At 41.5% G+C, this 26749-nt stretch overlaps 1 protein-coding gene and 1 long non-coding RNA gene across 2 annotated transcripts in view; one reads left to right on the plus strand and one right to left on the minus strand.

The window, feature by feature from the left end:
* IL16 (interleukin 16) overlaps positions 1 to 18598 on the plus strand; it is a 107826-nt gene extending 89228 nt beyond the window's left edge. Inside the window, exons 18-21 of the mRNA XM_056572126.1 lie at positions 1529 to 1630; positions 2079 to 2316; positions 15978 to 16109; positions 18177 to 18598. Of these exons, the coding sequence (XP_056428101.1) occupies positions 1529 to 1630; positions 2079 to 2316; positions 15978 to 16109; positions 18177 to 18355 (651 nt within the window). The 3' untranslated portion in view covers positions 18356 to 18598. The remainder of the gene's footprint in view (positions 1 to 1528; positions 1631 to 2078; positions 2317 to 15977; positions 16110 to 18176) is intronic.
* On the minus strand, positions 254 to 21244 carry LOC130368453 (uncharacterized). Its single transcript, XR_008892472.1, has 3 exons — positions 20343 to 21244; positions 1465 to 1609; positions 254 to 970 (listed from the first exon to the last, which is right to left on the minus strand). It is a non-coding gene; the product is annotated as an uncharacterized LOC130368453 (long non-coding RNA).
* Between the last annotated feature and the right edge of the window lie 5505 nt (positions 21245 to 26749).

Below are 26749 nucleotides of genomic sequence, written 5' to 3' on the forward strand. Positions count from 1 at the left end.
CAAGTAGAGGGAAAGTAAGACAGCATCGGGGGTTGACCTCTGTGCAAGTGGTTGCCTAGGCTGCCAGCCCAGGATCAAAGTACACCAACCCCGGAAATCACAGCACCAGCCAGGCCATGGATCATGAAAATCTGGAAATCTTTATTAATAATACAAGCAGATAAAGTGCATATATATATATATATATATATATATATATATATATATATATCTCAAATGCATTTAATTGAATACAATACAGGTGATGCAAATATGTAATCAACCTTACACACAACTCAACAATACATACATTGGTGTTAAGATCAGTCATCAGTCAATCAAAGTGATGTCAGATTGGCATGGTAACCAAATATACACAATACATTATAAGTACAAATAATGTGCTCAGTGCAACCAATTGTGCATTATACAACATTAATCCACAGATAACTTCATTGCCAGCCTTCTAACAGAGGGGATCTCTCTTCAGATCTGCCGTTCATGTCCATCACTATCATGCCAGGTGTTTGTAAACAAACCGACTGCGTAAGCGTCTCTGATGCCTCAGCGTATCACCCCCGTATCTACCAATAATCTTCCAGTGTTGTAGTGCATGCAGAATAAGCTGTGCTGCTGACCGGGATGCCCATACCTTAACTAGATCCACCGGGCATAGTGCGGCTGCACAAGCATGCCGCGCACACACATTACCCCCATGTATTGGGAACAATGCGATCGCGTCGCCCGTCAGGCGCACAGCCCGGTGCCAAGAATCACAGAAATTACACTATCCAGTGCTTACATAGTATTCAAGGTGGAAAAAAAGTTTATTATAAGGGTCAACTCATTAGAATGGTCTATTTAACAATAACATGAAAAGAAGGAGGGGGAGATTTTTGTGAAAATAAACACTTCAATGATATCAATCCAGGCTGCAATGAAGTTTCTTCACAATACTTATAATGGTGACATCCTCATAACAATAAAGTGCCTAAAAAATTATAAAATTGCAATTAAAATCAAACTTCTAGCGAACGTGCAATAGATCATGAACAGGATGAAAGAATAAAAAGAAGAAATAAAAAATGAAAATAAAAAATAATATATAAATAAAAAATAATAAAAATGAAAGTTAAAAATAAAACATAAGCATATACACATAAACAGATGAATATATAATATGTATCAATAATTACTATTGGAGTAGCAATTTTTATAGTCAACATAGTGGCTTTTTTCTCTGTTACCAATAGTAACATGACAATAATGTGAAAACACCCTAACACTCTACAGCTTCATGACGATCCTTGATAATACTTATTGAAGCCAGATTGCCATATACAGTTTGCAATTGCTAAAAACCTTGTAAGATTCTGAGAGTCTTTATTGGACCCTATGGTTGTTTTCAGTCTATATGAGCTGCAAAGTGAAGCCATCTGTTCTTTGTTGGTCATGGCATTGCAGCATTTGACCCTATATTTGTACCTTCTCTAGATATGCTTGAAGATGTTAATGTGTAACCTTATCTCTGTATATTCTCCTATCACAGCAATTTGATGACATCCATGTGGTGGTTCTCCACAAGGAGGAAGGCACCGGTCTAGGCTTCAGTCTTGCAGGAGGTGTTGATCTGGAAAACAAAGAAATCACTGTATGTATTTATATCAATACTGTATTGAATTTGCTATTTCTCTTAAATCATAACTCTTTCCTTGACTAGTCTAAGCAAGCCATTTTCTTGTAGCCCACTTTGTGGCTTGGCACTTGGTGGGCCAGTCCTGTAAGCCTGTGTACAATACTCCCTCACAGATTATCTACTGTTTCTCCTAGATATTACATGATCACAATAAAACCACTTACATTTGACCAGTTCATGTCTTATAGGGCAAACGTTTAATAAATGTGGCATTCTGTGATGGTGCACTGTCAGTATTCTGATCTTATGCATATCGTATCAGTGGGTACAGCTAAAATAGGCAATGGAGAAGGGTTACATATTTTTGGCCATGTAGTGTAGTTTAGAGTGTCCTGTATTGATCACGTACTGACTAAAGTGAGATATTAAACACCCTCATACCTGCTTGTGGTATTTGTTGCAGGTGCATAGAGTGTTCCCTGATGGACTGACTGCTCATGAAGGAACAATACACAAAGGAGATAAAGTTTTGTCTATTAATGGAAAATCACTGAAAGGTGTAAGCCACAACGATGCTTTAGGAATTCTACATCAGGCTCGCCACCCCAGACAAGCTGTCATTGTAATAAAGAAAGAAACAGATGGAGGGCAAGAAATGGACACAATGGAACCCTGCGGCATGTTTGATGACTCTCCATCTAGTGAGTAAAGTGTTAACCCTAAACGTTACACCAAAATAGTCGCAATATTCTCTGTATAGTGCTTTGAAAGAACAAAAGGGGAACAAAAATACTACTATACTGTGCTTCCATGACTGTTACTACTATTACTACTTCTATTATCTACTACCTAATACTCTACTACTATAACTATATATTATTATTACTGCTGCTGCTACTACTACTATTTCTACTATGATTACCTTCTACTATTATTACTACTATTAGTATTACTACTAATTAATACAGGTCCTAGTATTAAACGTGTATGGTCACCCCTTGCCTTTATGGCATACAATCGGGGGCACACTATTTCCTGCATGGACACAGGAGAACTCATAATACCATGTACACAAAAAGAAAATCGAGTTCAAACAACTCCTTAATTAAAATCATGATTTTATTAGTACAAATTTTAAAAAAACAATGTGAACAGACGCCAAAAATTGAAATTGGGATTAGGTTGGGTTCCAGTACAAAAAAAAAAGTAGGGCTACTGCCAGCTGCAATGGGCTACCATATAATATGATGTAACAATTAATTAATATAGTATCTCAGTCTCTAAGAGAACTGCGCTGCATCTTCGGTTATTGCTACTAAAGTGCTCTATATACGGTATTCAAAGTATACACTGACCACAATTGTGGGTATAATAGGGTATAAATTAGTACAAACGAATAAAAATAGATTTCAACTCGCATGTGCATATATATACAAAAATATAATATTGCGCAATAATAGTATGATAATATAATGATAACACAGGCGCTTATCTATGGATCCATGCAGACTGCAAAGAGACACAGAGACTAGTAAGATAAAGTGCATATAGTAAGCTTACCCATGTTAGACTGCAGAGCCCAGACCCCTACGATCGTTTCGGTTTCCCTTTATCAAGAGGTACTACTGAACAACACCGCACCACAAACTTTATAGTGCTCGCTATTACTTACAATTAATTACAGCTGTGGACGATTCTTCCGGCGCATGCGATAGTAGTCTTCCGGATGTAAACAACCGCCCCACTTCCGGCGTCCACACCGCTATGCGCATGTCCGAAAGCAGTAAGCTTCCGGACATGCGCACTACGGCCACGGTCGCGTCGGAAGGCGGTATCTTGGATATCAACATATCGCGCATGCGCACTGAACCAACACAGCCGTACGAACTACTCAAGGCAGACATCTGCATGGATCCATAGGGCAGACTATACAACAATATACATGTAAGAGCATATATGGAGTGAAAAGACCCAGTGTAATATTAACCCAGTATTAAAATGAATCGTGCTAAATAAACAGGTGCATGTCAAAAATAATATGTGAAAAGAAAAAAGCAAAAAAGCAAAAAAAGAATTATTGAATACTTATAACATATTACAAGAATAATTAAAGTGCTATACATAAGGTGCAAATATCCATGTGTATCATGTCAGTATTAATTGCTGGCAAATCCCCATTATATAGTATAATTAAAGTGCATATACAGCCATCTATGTGGCACTTATAAAAAATTCCCAAACAAATCCAAAACCCCACTACAATTCCTTTCACTACCATATTGTCCAATTCATTTCCTTTTTTTTCCTTTTTAATCAGTCTGGCTACCATGGTTCACTTAATGGTCTTCAAGTAGTCCGTACTTCTTGCAATACTTTATATCTTCCATACTAAGATGCGAGACTCATATCATAGGGTAACAGTATGTCTTATAATGCCATGTGTACAAAGGTATATCTTAAACAAAGAAAATAAGAGTTATAACTAAATACAACAATACAATCTAAAACATGTGAACAACACATGGGAAATTAAAAACAAATTGGGGAGACAAATGGTGAATAATTCCTATCACAATATTAAATATCCAGAGTAAATTGATATTTAAGACTCGATTGGTACTACATATTTATATTCGTATCTTTTACTTTACAGGTAGGATGAAAAGCTTAGTTGTTCATTTAAACCGTGGGGAACCATTGTATTCAACACTGTAATCCACCTACATTCCTTCTGGGCCAGAATTCTTTTCAAATTGCCCCCTCTCATACCACCTTGGACTCTTTCGATCCCTCTTACTTTTAAACCAGAGGGGTCACATCCGTGTTTCTCCTTAAAATGTCTTGGTAGGGTTTTTAAACTCATGGTATCAACACAGTTCTTGGCAGAGATAATGTCCCTCACATGTTCTCGGACTCGGGTGCGCAGTTGTCTAGAGGTCAAACCTATATAGATTTTGTCACAATCACATGTGGCATAGTATATAACATGTGTGCTAGTACATGAGATATACTGCCTAATCCTGTACTCCCGCAAACTCCCAGATGTAGTGAATATTTTGGTCCTGATAATATTGGAGCAAGCTAGGCATTCCCCACAAGGATAACAGCCGACTCTTGGCATTGATTCTGTAAAAGGGTTAATGTTCTTTGGTACATAATGACTCTTAACTAATAGATCTTTTAAATTACGACTGCGGCTATTACGACTATTAGTTAAGAGTCATTATGTACCAAAGAACATTAACCCTTTTACAGAATCAATGCCAAGAGTCGGCTGTTATCCTTGTGGGGAATGCCTAGCTTGCTCCAATATTATCAGGACCAAAATATTCACTACATCTGGGAGTTTGCGGGAGTACAGGATTAGGCAGTATATCTCATGTACTAGCACACATGTTATATACTATGCCACATGTGATTGTGACAAAATCTATATAGGTTTGACCTCTAGACAACTGCGCACCCGAGTCCGAGAACATGTGAGGGACATTATCTCTGCCAAGAACTGTGTTGATACCATGAGTTTAAAAACCCTACCAAGACATTTTAAGGAGAAACACGGATGTGACCCCTCTGGTTTAAAAGTAAGAGGGATCGAAAGAGTCCAAGGTGGTATGAGAGGGGGCAATTTGAAAAGAATTCTGGCCCAGAAGGAATGTAGGTGGATTACAGTGTTGAATACAATGGTTCCCCACGGTTTAAATGAACAACTAAGCTTTTCATCCTACCTGTAAAGTAAAAGATACGAATATAAATATGTAGTACCAATCGAGTCTTAAATATCAATTTACTCTGGATATTTAATATTGTGATAGGAATTATTCACCATTTGTCTCCCCAATTTGTTTTTAATTTCCCATGTGTTGTTCACATGTTTTAGATTGTATTGTTGTATTTAGTTATAACTCTTATTTTCTTTGTTTAAGATATACCTTTGTACACATGGCATTATAAGACATACTGTTACCCTATGATATGAGTCTCGCATCTTAGTATGGAAGATATAAAGTATTGCAAGAAGTACGGACTACTTGAAGACCATTAAGTGAACCATGGTAGCCAGACTGATTAAAAAGGAAAAAAAAGGAAATGAATTGGACAATATGGTAGTGAAAGGAATTGTAGTGGGGTTTTGGATTTGTTTGGGAATTTTTTATAAGTGCCACATAGATGGCTGTATATGCACTTTAATTATACTATATAATGGGGATTTGCCAGCAATTAATACTGACATGATACACATGGATATTTGCACCTTATGTATAGCACTTTAATTATTCTTGTAATATGTTATAAGTATTCAATAATTCTTTTTTTGCTTTTTTGCTTTTTTCTTTTCACATATTATTTTTGACATGCACCTGTTTATTTAGCACGATTCATTTTAATACTGGGTTAATATTACACTGGGTCTTTTCACTCCATATATGCTCTTACATGTATATTGTTGTATAGTCTGCCCTATGGATCCATGCAGATGTCTGCCTTGAGTAGTTCGTACGGCTGTGTTGGTTCAGTGCGCATGCGCGATATGTTGATATCCAAGATACCGCCTTCCGACGCGACCGTGGCCATAGTGCGCATGTCCGGAAGCTTACTGCTTTCGGACATGCGCATAGCGGTGTGGACGCCGGAAGTGGGGCGGTTGTTTACATCCGGAAGACTACTATCGCATGCGCCGGAAGAATCGTCCACAGCTGTAATTAATTGTAAGTAATAGCGAGCACTATAAAGTTTGTGGTGCGGTGTTGTTCAGTAGTACCTCTTGATAAAGGGAAACCGAAACGATCGTAGGGGTCTGGGCTCTGCAGTCTAACATGGGTAAGCTTACTATATGCACTTTATCTTACTAGTCTCTGTGTCTCTTTGCAGTCTGCATGGATCCATAGATAAGCGCCTGTGTTATCATTATATTATCATACTATTATTGCGCAATATTATATTTTTGTATATATATGCACATGCGAGTTGAAATCTATTTTTATTCGTTTGTACTAATTTATACCCTATTATACCCACAATTGTGGTCAGTGTATACTTTGAATACCGTATATAGAGCACTTTAGTAGCAATAACCGAAGATGCAGCGCAGTTCTCTTAGAGACTGAGATACTATATTAATTAATTGTTACATCATATTATATGGTAGCCCATTGCAGCTGGCAGTAGCCCTACTTTTTTTTTTTTTGTACTGGAACCCAACCTAATCCCAATTTCAATTTTTGGCATCTGTTCACATTGTTTTTTTAAAATTTGTACTAATAAAATCATGATTTTAATTAAGGAGTTGTTTGAACTCGATTTTCTTTTTGTGTACATAGTATTACTACTACTACTACTAATAATATTATTATTAATACTACTATTACAGCTTTTTTAACACTACTATTATTGCAACTTCTATTATGTATTACTTTTACCTTGTACTACTACTATTACTACTACTGTTACTAGTACTACCACCACCAGTATTACCAACAACAATACTATTATTCCTACAACGACTCCCCCATTATTAGTACTACAATTACTGCTACTTTTACTATTTCTACTATTACTGCCACAGCTACTATTACTACTACCACTATTACTACCGCTATTACTTACTACTACTACTACCAGTGATAATACATAATTGGAGATTTTCCTATTTTTAATGACAGAAAATATAGATTTTATTAAAGACAGGAGACAAGCATTATGCTTAAATCTTTCTTTACTACTTCAAGCAGCAAACAAATGGTTAATATTTAGTTGCTAAGAAAAATATGTAAATTAGGTAAGGCCAGTATCCAATCAGTGAATAGTCCAGTAACATAAAGTCTCAGATTAGTCCAATAACTTCCTGTATCTTTGTTGTAGAAGTAGATATATAGTTGATGTAACTTTTCTTTGAATAAAACAAAACATCAACTGGAAACTTCTGAAATGATCAGCTGAAGAGAAGATTACACTAAAAAAATATAATAAATAAAGTAAATACAATGGGAAGTGTATAAAAAAGGGTGGGGTAATGCTCAGCTCCTGTCTTTAATAAAATCTAAATTTTCTGTCATTGAAAATAGGAATATCTCCAATTTTGTTACAAGACGAGGAAGCTCACATTATGCTTCTTTAAAGCTTAATACTAAAATAATAGTAGAATAATTTAGAATAAAACCATAGAAACATGTGGTTCTGGTCTGAAATTAAAAGTTTTAAATGTGGATTCTGAAGACCAATTGGAGGCCTTTAGAATGTCTGTTAGAGAACCTTCTGACTGACTAACTTTAGTAGACATTACACTTCTGGTGGAATGAGCCCCAAAAAGGGAAATGTCTATGCCAGCTAAAGACATGGTGTGTCTAATCCATCTAGCTAATCTAGTGTGTGAAGAGACTGGTTAATGAGGTTTACAGAAAGAGATAATTAATTGAGAATTGGAATGACCTCTAAGAGATTCAGTTCTTTGTTCGTAAGTTTTTAAGCAACGAACAACGCAAAGATTTTTTGGGTGGGGAAAACTTGGATAAAAGACAGTATGTAGATTAGTTTTGGAACATCTGTAAATATGAAAAGTAACACCTTCTGGTGAAAAATGTCTATGAGATATGTCTAATGCACGGCCATCAAAAACCCTTTTGAAAGAAATGAGACATAACAACATAGTGAGTTTGAAAGACAATAGTTTCAGAGAAAGAGTTTCATTGTCTCCCCATGAAACCATTAAATCCAAAATTAAAGATACATACCATCTTCTAAATTTTATACCTTTCAATAATTTGAATATCAGAGGATGTTTACCCAAGGGTAATGAATGAATGAATAGGGGCATGGTAAAACGATATGGCAGAACAATATACATTTATGGTTCTATAAGCTTTACCTGAATCGAAGGAATGAGAGAGAAAATTCAAAACCTGATTTAAAGGTGCATGTACGGGATCCAATGCCCGTTGTATGCACCAATTAGACCAAATTTTCCAGGCTGATACGTAAGCAGATCTGGTACCTGGAGCCCACGCATCTGAGAGGATGTCTCTAATTGATTGAGAAACATCGAGGTCAGAGTCTGATCCCCAGAAATGAACCAAGCAACCAGAGACAGGAGACCTGATACAATTAGAGGATGGGGATTCCCGGATAGATCTAGAAGAATGGATTGATGATTTGGAAGAATGTGTGGGAAATCAATTAACATCCCTAGAATCTGAGGGAACCAAGATTGTGTTGGCCATAATGGTGTTATCAATATCATAGTGGATTTCTGGGTTTTGGTTAATAAGAGTGTCCTCGGGATTAGAGTGAATGGTGGAAAGGCATATAGATTTCCTGACGGGCAAATTTGAATTAGGCGTCTGCACCTAAGGATTCTGGATCCGGACGCCAACTGTAAATCTGTCGATTCAGTCTGGATGCAAAGAGATCCAGATGTATGGGACCCCATAGATAATTGAGTTGAAGGAAGATTAAAGGATCCAATTTCCAATCGCTGTTGTCGATTAGGAAACGAGAATTCCAATCTGTCATGGAGTTGGATATACCTGGCAGATATTCTGCCTTCAGGGTAATGTCTTTGTCCAGACAAAAATGTGTTGGCCAATAATTTTGATCTGGTGCCTCCTAAGCGATTGATGTATTGTACTGCGGAAATATTGTCCATCTGCATTAAACATTTGAGGGCAAAGAAACCTGCTAGAAGTTCCAAGCAATTTATGTGGAGAAGAGATTGTTGTTCTGACCATTTCCCTCCAGTGGAAAAGGAGCCTAGAAGACTGGCGTCTGATGCTGTAATCAGATCTGGAATAGAATTGAACATAGCTTTCCCTTTCCAGGATTGTATGTGTTGAAGCCACCGTATAAGTTCTTCTTTGGTATCTGAATTGAGTTAAATCTCGCCTGAATAACCTAGTCCCTCCCTCAAAGGTTGTGCTTTGAGTCGTTGAAGGGCCCGGTAGTGCAGAGAAATTCTATTTCTTTTGATGGGGTTAGAGTAGATTTTTCTGAATTTATTTTTAAACCTAGGTTTGAACAGAATGTTAAAGCCCAATGGAAATGAAGGGGAATTAAATGTAATTATTCGGCCATAATTAAAATGTCTAGATATATGATAAAATTAACTCCTTGAGCTCTGAGTAGAGCCACTACTGGTTTCAGTAGTTTTGTGAAGCACCAAGGAGCTGAGGATAGGCCGAAAGGTAAGCTGGTAAACTGCCATTTCCGACCTTCCCATAGAAATTTGAGGTATGGTTGTGAGTTCTGATGCATAGGCACCGTGAGATAGCCGTCTTTCAAATATATTTTGACCAGCCAATCATTCTGTGATAATAGATCTCTTATGAGATAGATGCCTTCCATCTTTAAATGATGATATCGTACATAATTGTTGAGGATTCTCAAATTTATTACAGGTCTGTGACCTCCATCTTTCTTTTTTACCAAGAAAAGATTGCTTAAGAAACCTGGAGTGTCTATTGGTATCTGAATGATCGCACCTTTAGAACATAGTTCCTTGATTTCTTGGTGAATAAGTTCTCTGTATATTATGGAAAATTGTATTGGATGTGGTTTTTTGAATCTGAACAGGAGGGGGATATAAATTCAATTTGATACCCCATTACTGTCTGAAGAATCCCTGTGTCTGATGTAATCATGGACCAGACATGGAAAAAATTTCTTATTCTCCCTCCTAGGGGAATGTGACAAAAATGTGGAAGTAGTGCACTTACTTGTAGAGGGTGTGGATCTGGTATATCCTCTATGATACGGTAGGTAGGTGTGGGTACAGAGAATGTATCTTGATGGGGTATAGGGGGGCCTCTGTAAGGTGGTCTCTCTTGGGGTTGACGGCTGGGAAAACGGCCCCTTCATTTCCCAGCCCGACCAAAAATACGACCCTGGAAGACTCTTTTATAGGACGTCTGGGCTTTGCCTAGAGAGGAAAAGAGCCATACTTATTTATTTCTTTTATATATGATTCACCAAATAAATGGTTATCAGGAGAGGGAGTGGATTCAGCATTAGCAAGATGAATTCATTGTGGGTCCATCAATATGGACCTCTTTCTCTCAATACATAGAGCTGAGTTAGCATTTCCAAAGAGACATAGGGCCCTCTGAGCCCAACCTTGGAGAGTCTGCAAGTCAATTGAGCTTCCTGATAAGGAAGCTTCCTCTTTCAGATCAAGAATTTTGGTCAAGGGACAAAGAAGGTCAAGAAATTTGTCCTGAATGGACTTTTTTTTGGGTTCTTACCGTTTTTTGTAAGATAATGAACTAGAGTAGGATCTAGGTCGGGAGTGGTAAACAATTTTTGGGGAAGGGTAGGTCTGTGACATTCAGATTTTAATTTGCTACGGGCAGCCCTATCTAAAGGTTTTTTCACCCAGTTTCAAATATATTGGGAAACTTTAGGATGAGGAATCCATTCACCTCAACGTGGGTGCTTAAACCTTTAAGGACTGAACATTTTTCCACTTTCGTTTTTTCTTCCTTACCTTTAAAAAATCATACCCCTTTCAATTCTGCACCTAAAACTCCATATGATGGCTTATTTTTTACGCCACCAATTCTACTTTGTAAGGACATCAGTCATTTTACCCAAAAATCTACAGCAAAATTAAAAAAAAAATCATTGAGCGACAAAATTGAAGAAAAACGCCATTTTGTAATTTTCGGGGGCTTCCGTTTCTACGCAGTACATTTTCTGGTGAAAATGACACCTTATCTTTATTCTGTAGGTCCATACGGTTAAAATGATACCCTACCTATATAGGTTTGATTTTGTCGTACTTCTAGAAAAAAGTCACAAATACATGAAGGAAAATTTATATGTTTAAAATTGTCATCTTCTGACCCCTATAACTTTTTTATTTTTCCGTGTACGGGGTGGTATGAGGGCTCATTTTTGTGCTGTAATCTGAAGTGTTTAGTGGTTCCATTTTATATTGATGGGACTTTTTGATTGCTTTTTATTCATTTTTTTTATTATATAAAAAAGTGACCAAAAGCACACTATTTTGGAATTTGGAATTTTTTTGCTTGTACGCCATTGACCATGCAGTTTAATTAACAATATACTTTTATAATTCGGACATTTCCGCATGTGGCGATACCACATATGTTTATTTTTATTTACACAGTTTTTTTTTAAATGGGAAAAGGGAGGTGATTCAAACTTTTATTAGGGAAGAGGTTAAATGATCTCTATTCAATTTTTTTCCCCCTTTATTTTTTGCAATTTTATAGCTCCCACAGGGGGGCTATGACACTGCACACACTGATCTTTTACATTGATCAATGGTTTCTCATAGGAAACCATTGATCAATTATTCTGCCACTTGACTGCTCATGCCTGGATCTCAGGTACTGAGCAGTTATTCGGTGATAGGACTGCGAGAAAGAAGGGAGGGGACCCTCCTGCTGTCCTACAGCTGTTCGGAATGCTGCCATTTCGCAGTGGCGATCCTGAACAGCCCCCTGAGCTAACCGGCAACGTTTTAGTTTCACTTTAATCGCGGCGATCAACTTTGAATGCCGTGTTGAAAGGGTTAATAGCACGCGGCACTGCAATCAGTGCCGCACGCTATTAGCCAGGGTCCCGGCCATTGTTAGAGGCTGTGGCCCGGCGTTATAGAACAGGAACGGACTCAGGGCGTACAGGTACGCCCTAAGTCCTTAAAGAGTAGCTCCCACCATCTGTCTACCTATTGGTAATCTATCCCTAACCCCCTCCCTGCCTTTCAAAAATGTTGTTATACCTTACAAATGGGTCTTCTTGGGCTCTCGTTTTCCTCTGCTGGAAGCCGACTTCCCCAGCAGACTCGACTTCACTGACGCCTTCTAGGCGCCGACTTCCGCCCTCACTTCCTCAATGCTGCACTTCTGTCAGGAGCACGCATAGATGAGCAGTGAACAGAACGGCAGGCTGCTCCGGGGTCTCCTCCTCCCTGTTTAGCAGTACGTGTTATCCAGGGAGGAGGAGTATAGGAGTAGCCTGCCGTGCAATATACAACTGCCGAGACCCAGGACCGTACTAATGGAGCCTCAGCGCGGCACTGATATAGTGTGCGTGTGCTGTCTCCATTTCACTTTTGATGCCGGGGGCGGGGACGGGCTGCGTGCGAATCCAGGGAGCCAATGCGCGCAGCCCTGGCCTTCACTGCGCTCGCTCCCGCCTGTCTGATTGACGCCATGGCCAGCTATTAGAGATATGTTGTAGTACATAAGTACTACAACATATCAAAAAAAAAAATGTTGATGACAGTGCCCATTTAAGGAGTTAATATGGCTTGGGTGGAAATATGGGTTCCCAGCGCTATCAAGTAAAATGGGTTCAGTAGAATCATCCCCTACAAATTCTTTGTCATCCTCTGAAATTTCCTCAAATTTGGAATCTTTGTCAGATACAGAATATACGATGTTATCTTCCAAAGAAGAATGTATAGGAGAAGAAGGGAAAGGAATTGCCTTTCTTTGAAGAGAGGCTGTATTTGCCTGCTTAGTTTTTACTTCCTCAGGGGCTGAGGGTAGAGGATGTAAATTAGATACATCTAGATCTGTGCTTTCTGGTAAAGCTGTAGATAAAACCTGAAATGTTTATGTAATTTGTGTTGCTTAGCAACGCAAGGATCGGTAGTAGACAAATGGCATTTCTTTTGAGAAACCTTTCCCTTTTTAAACCCACCTGCCATTTTTGAGTTGGAATCTTCAGCCGACCAGAAGACTTCTGACGGCGTAGAAGGGTCTTTTTGGGGTGAAATATGAATATTAGAGTGGTTTACTGCTGAAGTAATAGATTTGGAGATGACTTCCTAAATATTGGACATAGCAGATCTGACAGCAGATTGTTATGACTTATTGACCGACTGGTCTACTATGGATTGTAAGACATTTTCGTCAAAAACTCTGTTTGTCAGATGCTTTTGCAGGTTCTTCATTCGCCATGACTGACATAATATATGATAAAGGTATAGGAAATATATATATATATATATATATATATATATATATATATATATATATATTTCCTATACCTATTCCTATACTTGAATATAAATTCATGTATATAAAATCCAGTAAACATGAATGACATATAATAATGAAAAGAATTGATAAATAATAAATTATGTAGAAAAATAAATGTGTTATATATATATATATATATATATATATATATATATATATATATATATGTGTGTGTGTGTGTGTATATAGATAAAATATATAAATAAATAAATAAATATTAGTGGTAAAATTAATTAATTAAATAGAATTATTTGAAGATAAAATTACTTCATGTAAAACAGATCATGTGAGACAATTGATAGTATATAATTACATAAATTGATTGTTATAAGAAGGATACTTAAGGCAGCAATATGTAGTGACAGGAATATAATAGACACTGACAAGCGCTGATAAGGTCCACAGCTGACAGGAGAGCAGCGGGAGTCGGCAGACAGGGTTTATTGCGGCTATGAACTGACAGGAGGATCAGTGGGGGAAATAGCTGACAATGTGTCAGTGAAGCCGACAGAGCTGAGGAGAGACAGCGGGACTGTATAGAGAGGCACTGAGCCGCGATCACTATAGCTGGCAGGATCTGACAGGAGCTGACAGGTAGCGATGTATACAGTGAGGTGGAGGAGCGCGTGTGAGGTGAAATTTAAAACGTGGGAATAACAGCTGATCACCAGCTGCGCTCGAGACCCCAGTTACGTAGCAATAGCTGCATATGAGGAAAATCGTTATGGGAAAAAACAATAATCGTTATGGGAAAATCAACAAAGGAGGAAGCTTTTGACTTCATATCTCAACCTCATATCCCATCCTCATATCCCGACCTTATATCCCGTCATCATATCTCGACCTCATATCCTGACCGCCTATCTCGACCTCCTATCCCGTCCTCATATCCTGACCTCCTATCCCGACCTCCTATCCCATCCTCATATCTTGACCTCCTATCTCGACCTCATATCATGTCCTCCTATCCCGTCCTCCTCTCGACCTCATATCCCGTCCTCATATCCCGACCTCCTATTCCGACCTCGTATCCTGACCTCGTATCCCGTCCTCATATCCTGACCTCATATCCCGTCCTCACAGCCCGACCCCATATCCGTCCCGTCTTTTTGAGATGGGGTGTGGCTTGTAAGCCGGACCGACACATTTACCAAGAGATGCAGAGCGGAGCTTGTGGAGTAAGGTACTGGAAGTCCAATATACTTGCATTGGACTTAAAACAAAAAGCCATCTTTTATATATGGGTGTTGGTAAGGGTTAATTTAACTATCATATCTTTTTATTTGACATATTAGTTATATGTGTACCAGGTATTATTGAAATATCTCCAGCCATACGGAAGTTATGTGGGAACATACATTTCCCATTGATTTGAATGGAATTTCAAATAAAAACCCAGACTCTCACAAATGGGGGTAGTTGAGGGTTAAATTAAATATCCTATATTTTAAGTGGACATATAAGTAACGTGTGACTGAGTAATGTTGAAATATCTCCAGCCGTTTGGAAGTTATGAAGTAACATATATTTCCTACAGACTTGTATGGGACTTTAAACAAAAACCCTGACCCTGGCAAATGGGGGTGAGTAAGGAATAAATTACCTATCCTATGTTTGTTGTTGACATTTAAGTAACATGTGTGCCAAGTTTCATGTTAATATCTTTAGCCGTTTGGACGTGATGCTGGAACATGCACACACACATACACACACACATTGAGCTTTATATATATATACTAGCCGAATACCTGGCGTTGCCCGGTTTCTCCTTCCTAATCCTTGTTGGGGAGGAAAATAAACAAAGGAGGAAGCTTTTGACTTCATATCCCGTCTTCATATATTGTTGTCATATCCCAACCCCATATCCCGTCCTCCTATCCCGACCTCCTATCCCGACCTCCTATCCTGACCTCCTATCCTGACCTCCTATTCCATCATCATATATCAACCTCATATCCCGTCCTCACATCTCGTCCTCATATCTCGTCCTCCTAAAAAAACGGGCAACGCCAGGTACTCAGCTAGTAAACTATATAATAAATGGAGAAAAACGTATATGAATCAGAGCAAAATATATAGTACTTATCTTATACTGAAGCAGCAAAGAAAGAGGAAGTTATTGCACTAATTTGAGTCATTATGTTACTGGACTATTCACTGATTGGATACTGGCCTTACCTAATTTACATATTTTTCTTAGCAACTAAATATTAACCATTTGTTTGCTGCTTCAAGTAGTAAAGAAAGATTTAAGGATAATGTGAGCCTCCTCGTTTTGTAAAATTATTATTTTGTCTATTGGAATTGAATCGTACATGGTATAACTTTATAATGTACCGTTTCCTCATTTCTGACAGATTCAGACAGTACAGGATCAACAATGAATGTAACTCTTGAAAAGAATTTGTCCGGTTTAGGATTCAGTTTAGAAGGAGGCAAAGGCTCTGTTAATGGAGACAAGCCTATTGTCATTAACCGGATATTTAAAGGTAAGCCTATTTCTTTTTAACATCAGATGACAGTATGAGCCGTGAAAAGATTATGGGGGAAATTTATCAAGGGTAGTGTGAAAGTTTTTGTTACACCTTTAACTTGTGTGGTGGTAATGTGTACCTGCGCCAAATTAATGAAATGGCGCAGGGCATGTAAGAAATATGTGGCTAGTACAAATTTTTTACTATAGTACTCCACTTCGTATGGTTTCTCCTCTGTGACTTTTTAACTTGTTTGTTCCAAAATGTGCAACTTTTTACAAATGCTATCTACAGCCAGTTTTGTATGACACGTCTGGGCTTGTGTAGATTATGGACAAATCAAGGGATTTTGCCAAATTTTGCAACACACCGCTAATTATAAATCCATGATGACTGCATTAAAGTGGTATTCCGGCCAAAGACATCTTATCCCCTATCCGAAGGATAGGGGATAAGATGTCTGATCGCCAGGGGCCTGTTGCTGGGACCCCCCGATCTCCGTGCTGCTGCTCCAGTCTCGGAAACCTGTGTTTCCAGGACTGGAGACGTAACATCATGCCACTCCCCTTCCATTCATGTCTATTCACTTCTCCTGTCCTGGAAACACAGAGGTTTCCAAGACTGGAGCAGCATCTCGCATAGAATGCATGTGCTACATGGAGAACACGGTGGTCCCAACTTTGCACAGGGGATAAGATGTCTTTGGCCGGAATACCCCTTTAAAGTTGCTACAAATCTGAGTATCACAGCACACCTTATCTTGTGTAAACCAAAAGTCGCAGAGAAAGTTGCAAATTTTACACTGAGACAAATCCTGCGACAAATTATTTAAACAAAAAACAAAACAGCTAAATCCTTTATTAAATCCCCCCTATAATCCCAACATATCGAGATTACTTAAAAAATAAATGTATGACTTTGACTGCAGAATCTCTAGATTTGAATACTGTATAACAATATATTTTGGTTTTGCATGAAACATTAACATCAGCAACCACTAGAGGGCAGTTAAACACCAGCAGTTAAACACCAGTCAGGAGAAATACAGTATTCTATCTGCTTACACCAGTCCAGTTCTATGCTCCAGTTCTACAACTCTGCTAATCAGTTTATAATGCTGTTGTCAAAGGAATTATAATTCATATACACAAATTTATAGTTGCATGGTCCACACATTCAATGTATGGAAAGGGTTAGTAGTAGTAGTAGTAGTAGTAGTAGTAATAATATCAACAATAATCTTTACTGAACCTTTTCTATAACTTTTGACATGTCTCATTGATATGTGAAAAGTTTTGTGAAATGACAAGAACACTTTCAACATCCCCAGTGGATTGCTGCAAAATTGCTGGAAAAGGAAGTTCGCTTTGATTTTAAGGTCTGGTTACAAATAGCATAGGACTATGATATATAGCAGTATTTCTTAAAGGGGTACTCTGCCCCTAGACATCTTATCTCCTATCCAAAGGATAGGGGATAAGATGTCTGATCGCGGGGGACCCCAGCGGCTGGGGACCCCGCAATCTTGGCTTCGGCACCTCAGACATCCGATGCACGGAGCGAACTTTGCTCCGTGCCGGATGACTGGCGATGCGGGGCAGAGGCTTGTGACGTTACAACCACGCCCCTCAATGCAAGTCTATGGGAGGGGGCATCACGCCCCCTCCCATAGACTTGCATTGAGAGGGCGTGGCCGTGATGTCATGAGCCTCCGGCGCTGCCCCCGACACTCTAAACAAACGCCGGGTGAAGCAGGGATAGGGGGTAAGATGTCTAGGGGCGGAGTACCCCTTTAACCTGTGGCTGCTCAGCTATTGCAAAACTACAACTCACAGCATGTTCTGACAAATAAAGTCTGTTAGGGCATTCTGGGGGTTGTAGTTTTGCAACAGCTGGGGCGGGGGGCACAACTTGTGGGACATTGGATCACAGCCAGACTACAAGCCTAAGACATAACTTGTGGACATGACTTACTATTCAAACACAGCAATAGCATTTACTAGAACCACTCTGTCTACTAGTGGGAAATCAACTTGTGACCTGGACCTTGACATGTAAATCGCTCTGTGTTTGTTTTCCTAGGTGTGTCAGACAAGAACGATGCTGTGCAGCCCGGAGATGAATTATTGCAGTTGGGAAATATCAACCTACAAGGTCTGACTCGGTTTGAAGCCTGGAATGCTATCAAGACGTTGCCCAATGGGCCAGTACTCGCTGTTATTAGGCGATCTAACACCACTGACTCCATGAGCAATCCCTAAACAAAGTGGCACATGGAGGAAAACTGCTTATAGCCTATTACACCACTGCATTTATTCTTCCTGACAAATGGCAGAAAAACTGCTATATGCAGAAATGGAAGGAAAAGGACAGGACAGAATAATCTTCAGAACCTATGAATCCTATTAATGATGTGATGGTATATTACATTGGTGCATTGGATTAAAGGGGTACTTCGGTGGAAAACTTTTTTTTTAATCAACTGGTGCCAGAAAGTTAAACAGGTTTGTAAATGACTTATATTCAAAAATCTTAATCCTTCCAGTAGTTATTAGCTGCTGAATACTACAGAGGAAATTATCTTCTTTTTGGAACACAGAGCTCTCTGCTGACATCACAAGCACAGTGCTCTCTGCTGACATCTCTGTCCATTTTAAGAACTGTCCAGGGTAGTAGAAAATCCCCATAGCAAACATATGCTGCTCTGGACAGTTCCTAAAATGGACAGAGATGTCAACAGAGAGCACTGTGCTCGTGATGTCAGCAGACAGCTCTGTGTTCCAAAAAGAAAATAATTTCCTCTGTAGTATTCAGTAGCTAATAACTACTGGAAGGATTAGGATTTTTTAACAGAAGTCATTTACTAATCTGTTTAACTTTCTGGCACCAGTTGATTTAAAAAAAAAAAAAAAAAACTTTGCCACCGGAGTACCCCTTTAAAAGCTATCCCAAGCCACAGAAAAGAGAAGTGTCCCAACCAGTCTGGGTATGCTGGGAGTTCTAGTTTTGCAACAGCTGGAGGCACACCAGTTGCAAAACTCTGAGATACAGGATATCTAGCTGATCTGTAGGAATTTGACCGATCGTGAGAACAGAAGCCTGTTGTCCCCTGAATGCATGGAGTGGCAGTAGACATGCTTGAACGCTGCTCTGTTTATTCTCTATGGGGCTTCTGAACATTGCCAGTCACTGAGCTTGGTTATGTTTGGAAGTCCCATAGAGAGTGAATGTAAAGATGGCCAAACATGCACACAGATGCTTCTTTCATAGGATAACTCCCTTAATCTATTTAATACATTTCAACAACATAGAAACAGAAATATATTGTTTGTATGGTTTCTATACTGCACCTACTAACAGAGTTTCCAGTATATAGGGCTATATGGGGAGTTTTATGAAAACCATTGCAAAGGAAAAGTTACCCAGTTTCCCATAGCAACCAATGAGATCGCTTCTTTCATTTTCAGAGGCCTTGTTAAAAATGAAAGAAGCAATATAATTGGTTACTATGGGCAACTGGACAACTTTTCCTCTGGACAGGTTTTGATAAATCTCCAACTATTGTGAAATGTTAAATATAGCTACAAATGTGCTAAAATGAGATTTTTAATGCAAAAGTACATTGGATTTTTAGGAAGACAGGGGTGCAGCACCTGGAACAAAGTTGTAACTACAAAATGGCAACCATCCTTCTAACTGACCTTGGCGTGATGATGAGGATGGTGAATGCACTAAGTATGCGGACAGAAATAGGAATCATATTGTCACTTTTCGTGTCACTATACCATTATTCTTTGCTCTTGAAAAAATGTCAGTAAACGTAGTAAACCAATATTTAGATTTTTAATTTGCTGCCCGATCCATGCTTTGTAGTTAAAAACCAAGCAGATTTTGTATGCATAAAACGTTAGTGTCGGTAATATAAGATTAACTTTGAAGTCTGCAGACACCTATAAACCCTCACCAGAAATATGCTTTAAAATGCATGATATGTCATTCCTATAAAGAGAAGAGCATTGACTCCCAAAGTAGCCACTAGAATGCAAATAGGGCCCTGCGCCCCAGATGCCCTTTCCCATAGGACTGCCTAAAACACTTCCCCAAGCATACTGCAGCAGATAAACCCACCTGGAATAGTTAAGTGTTTTAACTTCATTGCCATCAAATAATAATATCATTTTTTTTAAAATAATAATAATAAAATGAATATAAATTAAGGCAGAAAATTAGTGAAGCAATATTCATTACCAGCTGTCACAATCCATTGAACTGCATGAATGTTCCAATTACTCAGTGAATGGTGCCATAAAACGTGGGGAAGGGTATGTTTCTTTTTCCGTACGCGAACATTATACAGCCGCAGATGGATCCATGGAGGAGCCCTACTGCCGTTGAGGGGGGTTAGAGAGTTCATGTTTTGTTTGCACTCCTATACAGAGATTTATTTTTTTAATTAGAAATCTGATATTGAAGATACGGCATCAGTAATAAACACACATAAATACACATAGAGCAATGGCTGAATAATAAGATAAACGCTACTGACTACATCTGGTGATTTACAGTCGGAACACATGGTGCTATGCAGATCAGCAGATGACATAATACTTGGCGCCAGGCTGAAAATTGTAATAAAAGATAAAAATGCAGATTTCTTGGTCCTTGATATGACTATGTTGGTTGACTTTGGTCTAGACACAGGGTTTATGGAAAGTAACCAGGGCAGACTCCCATGAAAACACATATGTATAAGTAAATACAGTCTCTTTTAATTAAAAAAAAGGGGACCAGGGTACTGTAGGACAGTGTTTCCCAACCAGTGTGCTTCCAGCTGTTGCAAAACTACAACTCTGGTTGGGGAACACTGCTGTAAGGCTATAAATAGGGGCGCAAGTTTCTTTACTCTCCTTGCTGCCCTCACAGGCGGCTCACAACCTCTAGATACTTCCCTTGACTTACTATCAGTCCTATAAAAACTGTTGGGTACTATGCCTGCAGGAATGCATGGGAACTGAGTTCCTGCACTTTTTCCACAGCAGGAACACTGTTCCCATTATTTCTGCAGGACCAGGCCTTAAGTGGAAATCTTGGGTAAGTACCTATACTTTAGTTCCCATGAATTGACCCCTGCCTAAGCTCCATAGCAATAGCATGACTGTTACGCCTAGCGCTCCGGGTCCCCGCTCCTCCCCGGAGCGCTCACGGCGTCTTTCTCCCTGCAGCGCCCCGGTCAGTCCTGCTGACCGGGAGCGCTGCACTGTCTTGGCCGTTGGGGATGCGATTCGCACAGCGGGACGCGCCCGCTCGCGAATCGCATCCCAGGTCACTTACCCGTCCCGGTCCCCTGCTGTCATGTGCTGGCGCGCGCGGCTCCGCTCTCTAGGGCGCGCGCGCGCCAGCTCTCTGAGACTTAAAGGGCCAGTGCACCAATGATTGGTGCCTGGCCCAATTAGCTTAATTGGTTCCCACCTGTTCCCTGGTTATATCTAGTCTCCTTCCTTGCACTCCCTGGCCGGATCTTGTTGCCTTGTGCCAGTGAAAGCGTTTAGTGTGTCCAAAGCCTGTGTACCTGAACTTCTGCTACCCATCCTGACTACGAACCTTGCCGCCTGCCCCCGACCTTCTGCTACGTCTGACCTTGCTTCTGCCTACTCCCTTGTACCGCGCCCATCTTCAGCAGCCAGAGAGGTGAGCCGTTGCTAGTGGATACGACCTGGTCACTACCGCCGCAGCAAGACCATCCCGCTTTGCGGCGGGCTCTGGTGAAAACCAGTAGTGGCTTAGAACCGGTCCACTAGCACGGTCCACGCCAATCCCTCTCTGGCACAGAGGATCCACTACCTGGAAGCCGAAGCGTGACAGTAGATCCGGCCATGGATCCCGCTGAGGTGCCGCTGCCAAGTCTCGCTGATCTTCCCACTGTGGTCGCTCAGCAATCGCAGCAGATTGCCCAACAAGGACAGCAGCTGTCGCAGTTGACCGCCATGTTACAGCAACTTCTGCCTCTGCTACAGCAGCAACCATCTCCTCCGCCAGCTCCTGCACCTCCTCCGCAGCGAGTGGCCGCTCCTAGCCTCCGCTTGTCCCTGCCGGACAAATTTGATGGGGACTCCAGACTCTGCCGTGGATTTTTGTCTCAGTGTTCCCTGCATATGGAGATGATGTCGGACTTGTTTCCTTCAGAACGGTCTAAGGTGGCGTTCGTAGTAAGCCTTCTTTCAGGAAAGGCCTTGTCTTGGGCCACACCGCTCTGGGACCGCAATGATCCTGCCACAGCCACAGTCCAGGCCTTCTTCACTGAACTCCGGAGTGTCTTCGAGGAGCCAGCCCGAGCTTCTTCTGCTGAGACTGCCCTGTTGAACCTGGTCCAGGGTAATTCTTCCGTTGGCGAGTATGCCGTACAATTCCGTACTCTTGCTTCAGAATTATCCTGGAATAACGAGGCTCTCTGCGCGACCTTTAAAAAAGGCCTATCCAGTCGCATCAAGGATGTGCTGGCCGCACGAGAGATTCCTGCCAATCTGCAAGAACTCATTCTTCTAGCTACCCGCATTGACATGCGTTTTTCTGAGCGACACCAAGAGCTCCGCCAGGAAAAAGACTCAGATCTCTGGGCACCTCTCCCACAGTATCCGTTGCAATCTACGCCTGGGCCTCCCGCCGAGGAGGCCATGCAAGTGGATAAGTCTCGCCTGACCCAGGAAGAGAGGAATCGCCGCAGGGAAGAAAATCTCTGTCTTTACTGTGCCAGTACCGAGCATTTCTTGGTGGATTGCCCTATCCGTCCTCCACGCCTGGGAAACGCACGCACGCACCCAGCTCACGTGGGTGTGGCGTCTCTTGGTTCCAAGTCTGCTCATCCACGTCTCACGGTACCCGTGCGGATTTCTTCTTCAGCCAACTCCTCCCTCTCAGCCGTGGCCTGCTTGGACTCCGGTGCCTCTGGAAATTTTATTTTGGAGTCGTTTGTTAATAAATTCAGCATCCCGGTGACCCGTCTCGTCAAGCCGCTCTACATATCCGCGGTCAACGGAGCCAGATTGGACTGCACCGTGCGTTACCGCACAGAGCCCCTCCTCATGTCTATTGGACCCCACCTTGAGAGGATTGAATTCTTCATTCTCCCCAACTGTACCTCTGAGGTCCTCCTCGGTCTGCCTTGGCTCCGGCTTCATTCCCCCACCATTGATTGGACCACCGGGGAGATCAGGAACTGGGACTCTGCCTGCCACAGGAAGTGCCTCTCCCCCCCTCCCAGTCCCGTCAGGCAGGCCTCTGTGCCTCCCCATGGTCCCCGTCCTGGTGTCACACTGCTCCGTGCCAGGCCTCGCCCTCTGCCCTCCCTCCCCATTCCCACTCCTGCTGTACTGCCTGCCGTTGAGGAAACCTTCCATTCTTTCCAGGTGTCCTCATCCCAGGGGAGGCAGTTACCGGACAAAGAGAAGGGGAGACCTAAGGGGGGGGGTACTGTTACGCCTAGCGCTCCGGGTCCCCGCTCCTCCCCGGAGCGCTCACGGCGTCTTTCTCCCTGCAGCGCCCCGGTCAGTCCTGCTGACCGGGAGCGCTGCACTGTCTTGGCCGTTGGGGATGCGATTCGCACAGCGGGACGCGCCCGCTCGCGAATCGCATCCCAGGTCACTTACCCGTCCCGGTCCCCTGCTGTCATGTGCTGGCGCGCGCGGCTCCGCTCTCTAGGGCGCGCGCGCGCCAGCTCTCTGAGACTTAAAGGGCCAGTGCACCAATGATTGGTGCCTGGCCCAATTAGCTTAATTGGTTCCCACCTGTTCCCTGGTTATATCTAGTCTCCTTCCTTGCACTCCCTGGCCGGATCTTGTTGCCTTGTGCCAGTGAAAGCGTTTAGTGTGTCCAAAGCCTGTGTACCTGAACTTCTGCTACCCATCCTGACTACGAACCTTGCCGCCTGCCCCCGACCTTCTGCTACGTCTGACCTTGCTTCTGCCTACTCCCTTGTACCGCGCCCATCTTCAGCAGCCAGAGAGGTGAGCCGTTGCTAGTGGATACGACCTGGTCACTACCGCCGCAGCAAGACCATCCCGCTTTGCGGCGGGCTCTGGTGAAAACCAGTAGTGGCTTAGAACCGGTCCACTAGCACGGTCCACGCCAATCCCTCTCTGGCACAGAGGATCCACTACCTGGAAGCCGAAGCGTGACAATGACCTTCTTCTACAGTAGATAATAAACTGCATGTGCCACTGTGTTGGGAATCTTGGGTCAGAAACATCCCAATGTATTAGGTGATAATTTCACAAAGTTCCCTTAAATGAGCACTGTCAGATGCAAAAACTTTTTATATGTTGTATATCTTGGCACAACATTAACCTTTCCAATATACTTCATGAGAATATTTTATTTTTTTATAGAAATCATGGCTTATAAAATCATGGCTTTGTCCAAGCTGAAGCACAGGCATGGACAAAATCCAGTAAGTGAGGGTGGGCAAGCACTCCTCTATATGATAGGACAGGAGAGAGCACAAAGGAAACCCATCAGACGGGAGAGAGCACAGAGGAGTGTTATCAAACAGGAGAGAGCACAGAGGAGTACTATCAGACAGCAGAGAGCACAGAGGAGTACTATCAGACAGGAGAGAGCACAGAGGAATACTATCAGACAGGAGAGAGCACAGACTAGTACTATCAGATAGGAGAGAGCACAGAGGAGTGCTATCAGACAGGAGAGAGCACAGAGAAGTGCTATCAGACAGGAGAGAGCACAGAGGAATACTATCAGACAGGAGAGAGCACAGAGGAGTACTATCAGATAGGAGAGAGCACAGAGGAGTGCTATCAGACAGGAGAGAGCACAGAGGAGTGCTATCAGACAGGAGAAAGTACAGAGGAGTACTATCAGACTGGAGAGAGAGCACAGAGGAATACTATCAGACAGGACAGAGCACAGAGGAGTACTGTCAGACAGGAGAGAGCACAGATGAGTACTATCGGACAGGAGAGAGCACAGAGGAGTACTATCAGACAGGAGAGAGCACAGAGAAGTACTATCAGACAGGAGAGAGCACAGATGAGTACTATCAGACAGGAGAGAGCACATAGGAGTGCTATCAGACAGGAGAGAGCACAGAGGAGTGCTATCAGACAAGAGAGAGCACAGAGGAGTGCTATCAGACAGGAGAGAGCACAGAGGAGTACTATCAGACTGGAGAGAGCACAGAGGAGTATACTATCAGACAGGAGAGAGCACAGAGGAGTACTGTCAGACAGGAGAGAGCACAGATGAGTACTATCGGACAGGAGAGAGCACAGAGGAGTACTATCAGACTGGAGAGAGCACAGAGGAGTACTATCAGACTGGAGAGAGCACAGAGGAGTACTATCAGACAGGAGAGAGAACAGAGGAGTACTATCAGACTGGAGAGAGCACAGAGGAATACTATCAGACAGGAGAGAGCACAGAGGAGTACTATCAGACAGGAGAGAGCACAGATAAGTACTGTCAGACAGGAAAGAGCACAGAGGAGTCCTATCAGACAGGAGAGAGCACAGAGGAGTACTAGCCCACCCTCACTTACTGGACTTTGTCCGTGCCTGTGCTTCAGCTTGGAATAAGCCATGGTTTTATAAGCCCTGACTCAATAAAAAGGAAATAAAATATTCTTATAAAGTATATTATAAAGGTTAACGTTTTGCCAAGATGTACAACATCTAAGGGTTGGGTCACGCGTGCCGTATTTCGCTGCTGCATATTCTTTTATAGCAAAATCAGCTGTGGATTCTACCCATTGACTTAATTAGGTAGGAAGATATGCAACAGCAAATATGCACAGGGACTGCCCCAATGTCTTCAGGCAGCATAGAAGTGATGCCAGGTTCTCTTTAAGCTCAACTGTGTGGATTTGAACTTTTTGAATTGTGTATGTTATAATATAAAAGTACCCAGGTGTTATTTTTCCTGACATGTATGTTTTAGATAATGCTTACATTTTTCATGAAACAGTCTGGAGTCTCTGTATAAATTTGTATTGTGCTTTTTTTCTGAGCTTTTCTCTGTGCTTTTTTTCCTCCTGGAAAGTGGGTGTTACCCAGTGAGTGTTACTTTATCACAAAAATCAAATGGGAGAAATCAAAAAGAAGAGGAGCACTCCCTCATGTAGTAGTACAGGGATTCTGGTGACCCTACTACCTTACCACAAGTCTGCACTCATCTGGGGTGGATGTGCTAGGTGATCGGCACAATTCTATTGAAGCCATAGATATGTAACCAGCTACTGCACTGCCGACCCATCTACTGGTTGTAGGGTGGTGGAACAAACAAATGGAGAACTAGAAGAAAACAGGTCTTTGTTGGAGGCGCTGCTTTACTTTTCTCGTATTATGTTACCACATAAGTTACATGAATGGTTAACGATTTATTGAAGTAATGTAGAATGCTTGGAACAACGAGTTTCGCAGCACACTTGCGCCTTCCTCAGGTCCATATACAAAACACCTCCCGATGTGAGGAGCATGGCTTGAGTCTCTGCGGTTGTTAATTTATTCACATTTCCTAAAGTAATAATAGCAGAATGGTACAAGTTTTCGGAGAAGATGCTTCAGAGACCAGACGAGCTCGCTTTAATGACAGCATTTACTTAACCCAGTGATAGTTTTTTGCAGAGTAACTTTCTACTTTAAGTTCTA

This window comes from Hyla sarda, chromosome 4 (assembly GCF_029499605.1).
Source record: "Hyla sarda isolate aHylSar1 chromosome 4, aHylSar1.hap1, whole genome shotgun sequence".
NCBI lineage: Eukaryota > Metazoa > Chordata > Amphibia > Anura > Hylidae > Hyla > Hyla sarda.